The sequence below is a fragment of the Diorhabda sublineata genome, chromosome 7 (assembly GCF_026230105.1).
Source record: "Diorhabda sublineata isolate icDioSubl1.1 chromosome 7, icDioSubl1.1, whole genome shotgun sequence".
NCBI classification, from domain to species: domain Eukaryota; kingdom Metazoa; phylum Arthropoda; class Insecta; order Coleoptera; family Chrysomelidae; genus Diorhabda; species Diorhabda sublineata.
The window spans coordinates 23,352,721-23,360,916 of NC_079480.1; the positions used below are offsets into that span (position 1 = coordinate 23,352,721).

Here is an 8,196-nt window from a genome sequence, read left to right on the forward strand (position 1 = left end):
TCTTCTTCTTTTTTCTTACACAGTTTTCAAAATGTGATAAGTAGAGTTGATAATAACTTGAAAAAACTCAAATCAAGAGTCAATACGAGTGAAAATAATCAGATACTTTCAAATTATATTCTGCTTCTTTTTTCATACATTCGCACGCTTCTTCTTCTTTTTTCTTACACAGTTGTCAAAATGTGATAAGTAGAGTTGATAATAACTTGAAAAAACTCAAATCAAGAGTCAATACGATTGAAAATAATCAGATACTTTGAAATTTTATTCTGCTTCTTTTTTCATACATTCGTACACTTCTTCTTCTTTTTTTTTTAGAGTTTTTGCAGCATATTAAAGTTTTTAACCTCTAATAGATACCAATACGACAGGTTTTTTTAAATTGCATTGCTGCGAATAAACTCTTATCTCCACGTCATTTTAGAAGCATTGCCTCCAAAGCCACTTCGTTAGCTTACGGGAAATAAGAAAGTGTGGAAAGTATTTGGAAATATTGAAAATTGCTTAAACAACCATTGGGTTCCAAGATATTTTTGAGGACTATTATCGACAGACTAAATTTTAGAAATCTGAAAATTTCAAAAATATCATTTCAGATTTTAATTAGTATTTCGATTATTCTTTTCTAAACAGTTTTGCTTATTTGATTCCTTATTTCAGGTGATATAAGGATATGCAGGTAGCCTTGGACATAAAGTTAAGGTAAAATAATATAAATAACAAAAAAATTATTGATTTTATTATAATTTACAACCATTTTCTGTTTATATATTCTTCAATCATGAAATGTAACCTTCTTTTCGCTTCTTCTGGTATATTATTTACCATCATAGCTTTAAATTGTGCATCATTAAAATCTACTACGTTCGAATCTGGTAAAGCATGTCCTTTTTGACCAAAAACAACCATTGGAATGAAACTCAAGTCCCAATTAAGAACTTGTACTGAATCGAGTTCTAGTTCTTTTAAGAATTTACTGTAACTAAATTTAGAATATTCACAATTCAATCTTTTTATATTATTCACAAACTCGTTGTGATAAAAACGTATTAAATCATCGAATTTCATTCGCAAAACGTTCGTTTGCACACTAGTGAATAAAAAATTTAAAATATCAAATCCCGGAGATCCGTAATTGTAAAGTTGGAAATCGACGAATTTATTCTTAACCGGTTCTCCATTTACATACTTCATCATCGCATTATTCACCCAAAGATCAGAATGAGTGATAGTAGCGAAAGGTTCTCTCTTATTTTCACCAGAAAAATCTGGTTTGAATTCATTCCACATTTTACGAATCTATAAGAAAAATTATAGTCGTAGAAAAAACATAGTATTCAATACACTATAAAAATTGATGGATAAATCGAAATAAGGTACGTATGAGATTACACTGAAGCAAATGGATGTTGTTATTTTGCTGTTAATACTAATTGTTATTAATAAGCCTTCTAAATACTTTTTATTACAAGGTGTTAGTTGAAAAAAATTTTTTAAAGGCAAATCGACAGCGATATGAACGAGGAGATTCTGCCTCGTCATTAACAACCTTAAAATCTGAAACTATCAGTAATATCGTCAAAAAATAAACAATTCAGTCTCTGAAGACGATAACTTGGTAACGAAACGCACATCAGATAGTGTAATTGTGAGAGTTAGTGTAGTGGTAGTGTGAATAGTGTGTTCAGTATAGATATCATCAACGGTTCCAGCTTAGGAGAGAACAATTTTTTGATTCCCATCCGAGTATGCAAAGAATCAAGCAGATGTAGTCGTTTTCCCAAGATTTAGATAAGAATTTTGACGATAACCAGCCAAATTATCATAACTTTACATTTAGAGTTGATTTGTGTCTAATTTTAAACAAAATAAGCGCGTGATAAATGCCAAACGTAGCCATTAAAAAAAGAAATATGAAGAAAATACTGCATTTCATCCATTTTTTTGTTCATTTGTTAATTTTTTTTGTTTATAAAATATATTTATTGTGTCCAGGATTTCCTCACCGCTCGGAATTGGCAGCCCTGCTTGACAGACACTGACAGTTGACAGCTTCATAAGTTAATAGTCCAGTCAAATTTCTTCCATTAAAACCGAACGAATAAACAAGGGCTTTGTCGTGATGAAAAAAAGTTTGTTGTCGTCAATTTTTTAAGATATCAAACATCTAATTATGATGAGTCTCATTAAAAAAGTTTGCTTACTTTTGGAACGTATGGTGTACATTCCTTGGACTGCAATAAAATTTCCTCTACTATTCCAATCACATCTTTGAAAGAATTTTCTTCTGTAAGCTGTAGATGATTGTTACAAACCGGTCGAATTTCTTTGAAGAACAAATCAGGATGTTTCAATTTGAAAGCGATGACAGTTGAATGAAATTCTGCCAAGTCCTTAAGGAGCAACATCGATTCTTTAAGATTATAACCAACATGTCTATCCAAATTTGTATAACCTATAGAATATAATAAAAATAATAAATTTCAACGCGTTTTTATTGATTTAAATAATTGTAGTTTTGCATTGATCAAGAAAAACGACTTGGGATTGATATAACTAGAATGAAAACTAAAAAACTAATACTTAGACGGCCGAAAGGGCATAAAAACTTTTAGAAACGAAGGGTCACAACCAGTATAACAACCGGGCTTTCATCAAGGTTGATTTACTGCACTATTCTGTCCAATAAAAAAGACAGGGAAGCTGCAGTCAAAATGGGGATACACAGTATGTTAGAAAATTACTTCTACCGTGTTCCTAGCAAGCTTTTTTATGTTGAATTTAAACTTATGGTAATAGAAGCTGTATCTATCTTACCCACCACCGTCAGTTAGTCATCGAAGGTCCACCGATATACATCTTTGTTAACTAAAAACAAGAATTCTACTTGACACAACAAGTGATAAAGCTGATCAAGAGAGAAGTGGTCAGTGCGTTGAATATGAATCAGTCTGTTGTTGCCAGAGTTCAGTGTCGTTACCAATTACCGAAGCTTACTCTTACCAAGATGAAAAAATGTCGGAATCTTCCATAGATCTATGGAGAAAAGAAAGAGTTTACGCGTGAAATACGATGAGGAACTGTCAGAATAATGGGTGGTGGAATGACTTTCTCCATCTATGGGCTTTGTTTGGTGGTGGATACCTTATGGTCGGGTTTCCTCAGAGTCTACAATGGTATTTTTGTGGGTGTCTCTTTCTAATTTACCAACAACGCGTCTTGGTTAAATGGAACGGGATGTGGATGGTATATTAGTAAGATTTACTTTGCTTTATTATAATTATTAGATAGTGACCATTTTCGGGTAATTGTTTTTGAATTTACTTACCGGACATTTTCAAATTTTCCATAATCATAATACCATCTTTATCGACAGTATTACTGCCGTTCAAATTCAATCTACCGCCGTAAAACTTAGGGAAACATGTGATGACATTCTTCATGCCGTTTTCTTTTTGAAATCGTTGAAGTATCGGTACTATTTTATCGTAAAATAATATTTCCGCCTTGAACGTAACTTGTATGTTGAAGATTTCTTGAAATTTTTCAATCAAAGGGATTGTTTTACCTTTAAAAAACATTTAAATTGAAATTAATTACCAAGTGATGAATGGATTAGATGTGGGGGTTATCCAATTCAAAATTATGATCCTTTGAAGGAACAAAACTAACCAAGCCCTTCGTTTTTATACAACACCGACGTAGGAAACAATTTCTTTGTCAAAATCAGTTGATGCTCGGTCAAAAATGGACGCTGTGGGTTAAACAAAATTTCTGTAAGGTTAGTAAAGTTATTAATTAGATTTTAGACCATTTTACTCACAGTTTTATTGCGAAATAGTTTGAAAAGGTTGCTACTTAGAGAAGTGCGGACTTTCTATTGGAAACATGGATTTTTTGTTGTTTTATTCGACTATGCAATGTTGTGCTTAGTGTAGGTAAACAGTAGATGTAGTTTGAGAAGCTAGTTTATTTGAAACTGTTGAAAAACGAGCAAGATTCTGTCTAAAATCCTATTTGTCTAAAGAAAAGGGCTTGACTACACCACTGGGCTTTCCCTTTGTAACCTTAAAAGTACTCATTCATGTTTGATAAACTTGAATTCAACTTGATATCCAAAAAAACTAAGTAATTTAAATTTTGTGATTCGCTTAAATACTACAAAACTGCAAAAATACACCCTACAAAAAAATCCGACACGATAAAGTCGGTTGTTTACCCCACGGCTGTTATTTTGATGCAGATCAGCTATTTTCTCAAATTGCCTGATTACATTCATATAATTTTCAGCTTTTACTTTCAAAAGACACTTGTATAAATTTGATAAATGTCATACAATTAATTTGCGAGTTTAGGAAACAGCTTCCTTGTCAAAATCAGCTGATGCTCAGTCAAAAATGGACGCCGTGGGTTAAACAAAGTTATACAAAGTTAATATGGCAGACAGTCACTTGTATTGATAAAATCAGTTTTAAAAAAGATAAAAAGAACAAAGGTAAAACTGCATCTTATTAGATATATCTTATCTATTATCTATTTGAGATTACTTTGAGTAAAATACTAATAGTCTCTGATCTAAAAACTGAAAAAAAAACATTAAATACACTGCCGAGCCTAAAATTAGTGTCAAAATTTTATTTTTTTTCTATCTTATTATATTGTCTACACTGTAAATTTTCGTCCAAATCCTTAAAAACCAATATCAAACTTATAGATGACGAACTAGTCCACTGCTTGGAAAAATCGAAAAGAAATTGCAAAACTAGAACTACTGATGACCAAAAATATTTTTGAAGAACGCACTTGCAGAAATTTGTCCACAGTATAAATTATTATAGTTTTGTAGTATTGCATTAATACAAGATGGATTACATAATAATCAAATTCAATAAATTAGATTTAATCTTTTGATAAAAATGATCACAAGGCCTTCTAAACATTGTTTGAAGATACCGATCAAGGTAATCTCGATATTTTTTAAATTTAAATAGCAAGTTTTATGACTTCAATATGACACGTGTTTTTTTGTTGTTGGATGATTTTTTTCGTACTATTTGCTAAATTATTGGGCGGTTTTGATATTTAGTCTCAATACGATTCTGCTTTATTATGTATGCGTCTAGCATACCCAGAACATTAACTAACATATTTTGAATTGATCCATAAGAGATCTTGAGAGCTTCCCTCAACTTTTTTGATGTTAAGACGATTTCACGACTTTCATAAATAATTATTTACAATTTCAACTATTCTGTAGCCACAGTTCAATTGAAAAAATAAAATTTCGAATGATTTCGTTGTTCAACGTTTATGAGATATGTAGATTTTTAGATCGTTGCACATGCCAAGGAAACTGTTAGCCATAAAGAGACATTCTTAAGAAAATTATCACAAATTTTAATTATTCATTAAAAATACTCACTCAATCAAATATTTCTTGGAGAACTAATTTATAAATAAACATTTGTAATACATATTAGACTACTGGTATAAAGAAAGAATTAAAAGATATTAATAATCATTTTTCATCTAGTAAGCAATTTGTTTTGTTAATGTCAGTTTGGTGTCAATCTATTTAAAACATGTCGACATGCATTTGATGTACGTTTTGGCTTCTGGTAACTCGTCAGAAACCAGAAGGTTATATACTGAACGTTTTCAGCATAAATATTATCGAGTTAAGCGGAAAGTACCTTTTTGTTAAAAAATCTTTTGAAAAAGTCATTTTTTCCATCTTGAGATTGTACAGATTGTCTGTATAAAACCTACGAATTGTTAACCATTGGGCATAAGCCGCCTCTGTCTTTCAGATAGCAGTGTAGAATCATTTTTTGTATGAAGAGATTAATAATTATTTGTCATCTAAAAGGCGATTTGTTCTGTTAATGTCAGTTTGGTGTCAATCTATTTAAAACATGTCGACATGCATTTGATGTACGTTTTGGCTTCTGGTAACTCGTCAGAAGCCAGAAGGTTATATACTGAACGTTTTCAGCATAAATATTATCGAGTTAAGCGGAAAGTACCTTTTTGTTAAAAAATCTATTGAAAAAGTCATTTTTTCAATCTTTAGATTGTACAGATTGTCTGTATAAAACCTACGAATTGTTAACCATTGGGCATGAGCCGCCTCTGGTTTTCAGATAGCAGTGTAGAATCATTTGTTGTATCAAATTCTCTATAAGGACATACATAATCATCTATTAAAAATTTATAATGTTCGATTGTATAATTTAGAAAATATTCTCAAATATAAATTCTGTTCACTCCAGAATTTTTTATCAAGTCCGGGAATACCGGAAACTGCAATAAATAACTGTTGAAATGCTGTAACTAAAGTATCAAATACGATAATTTTGATTTTGAATACTGTTTCAAAACGAAAAATTAAAATGTTTACTACCTACTACATGCAGAACGGTATCTTCTTTGGTTTCTTCATTTTTTACGGTTATATCTAATTTGAACAATTCCCCACCATTATTTTCTCCTTTCTCTACCAAATTACTAGATTTAATATCGACAATTTTCTTATTTTTTCCTAAATTTTTATCAAAAATAGTTTCTAATTGTTTCAAATCCATAATTTATATAATAAGGAAATTCTCGATTAAACCACTCAATCAATTGGTTGTATGGAAACGAATAGTTCGAATTATATACAAATGAATTTATCATTCAATGTATCTATTTCAAAAAACAGATAAGATAAAGTGAAAATTATTGAATAGTATTAATAGTACTAATAACACTGCCCGACAAAACAAATAATTCTAGTTTTTGATGGCTATATACGAAAATTCATTCGTTCAACCAAAAGAGAAAGAATTTGAATTCTAATGATGGTAAATTATAATGAAAGACTTCGAAATCATGAAGAAGCGTGTTCTTTATTTGAGGAAACGCATTTTCAAATACCTCCAATCACAAAAGGTCAATAAAAAACTGAAAATCCAAAGTCTACGCGACTATCTGTCAGCTATTTCATTTTCCAGGAAACTTATATACTTTCCCGCAGCCTATAGAACGTAACCCAGTTATTAGATAACAGAATAGCTCTCCAAGTACTAGGTTCTTGTAAAATTTTACTAGTATGATAATGCAAGCAGTTTCTAAGCTCATTCACGTTTTTTCCATTGATCGAAGCAGTGCTGGAAGTCTTCTTTGGTGATGTGCCTTTAGAAGCTCTACTATTTTATGCTTTACCGCTTCCATCGACTCAAATAGGGTCCCTTTCAAAGCAGATCTGAGCGGACCCGTTGACGCAAGAGCTTTTGGTCAAGAATTAGATTTTTTGGCACCAACTTCGCACAGACTTTTGTCTTGTGTTTGTTTTCTAACTGTTTCTTTATCGTCGTTTACATCCTCGGTAATCATCCGGACGCTTATTCGACGATTTACACACACAACAAACACGCAACACTCAAAAACAGGCGCACCAGATAGAGAATTGTCCCCATAGGCCTCTTGCAACAATTTATAGCATCCGGTCGGAGTTGTTTTTTCGATTTAACGAGAAATTTGAGATTGATACGCCGATTTTGGTCACACCCATCTAAGGCGCCCTCTAGGCACGCATTCTCGTTATTTAATAACCAGACCTCGTATACTTATCTACTGAATACTGTCATTAGAATTACCATCTGAAGAAAAACTGCAGTTTTTACAAGGAAACATCTCCTGTGGTAGTATGAGTTTGTCCATAGACAAAGCCTACGGTCAAAAGGTTATTTTAAATATGAATTCCATTACCGAAGAGTCTTGCTTTTCAGATTAAAAGATTGGTAAGTTTTCCACTGTCAATGTCAATGTCAATGATTCCACTATCCACAAACCTGACTAGAACGCCATTACGACGTTGCCAGTTACGTGGATACTTCCGGCTACCTACGGTTGTCAAATGGAGTAGCCAGAGGGAACCATGTGTCAGTGGGGTCTTTCAGACCTCGTATCAGTCGTAGAATTACAAAACGTCCGAAACTGTGGGTTTCTTCATCAAGAACAGACATAATTTTAATTTTGGTTGCCATTTTTTTATATTTCTTTTAATGTTTCAACGAATTATAACAGAATAATCTTGGATTTTCAATTAATACGATTAATCTTCTGTATCAAAACTCATTATAGTTCCGTCTTGGCGGTTGGTTAGACACTGAATCGTCACCAGGTCGCTGACAGTTTTGGCTAAGCTTCCGA

The 8,196-nt window shown here is 32.0% G+C and overlaps 1 protein-coding gene across 1 annotated transcript; it reads right to left on the reverse strand.

The window, feature by feature from the left end:
• Positions 1-718: 718 nt before the first annotated feature.
• LOC130447053 (uncharacterized) lies at positions 719-6,652 on the reverse strand. Its single transcript, XM_056783677.1, has 4 exons — positions 6,404-6,652; positions 3,329-3,568; positions 2,205-2,455; positions 719-1,299 (listed from the first exon to the last, which is right to left on the reverse strand). Exons 1-4 carry the CDS (start codon positions 6,582-6,584, stop codon positions 748-750), a joined length of 1,224 nt encoding a protein of 407 aa, XP_056639655.1. The 5' UTR covers positions 6,585-6,652; the 3' UTR covers positions 719-747.
• Positions 6,653-8,196: the final 1,544 nt, after the last annotated feature.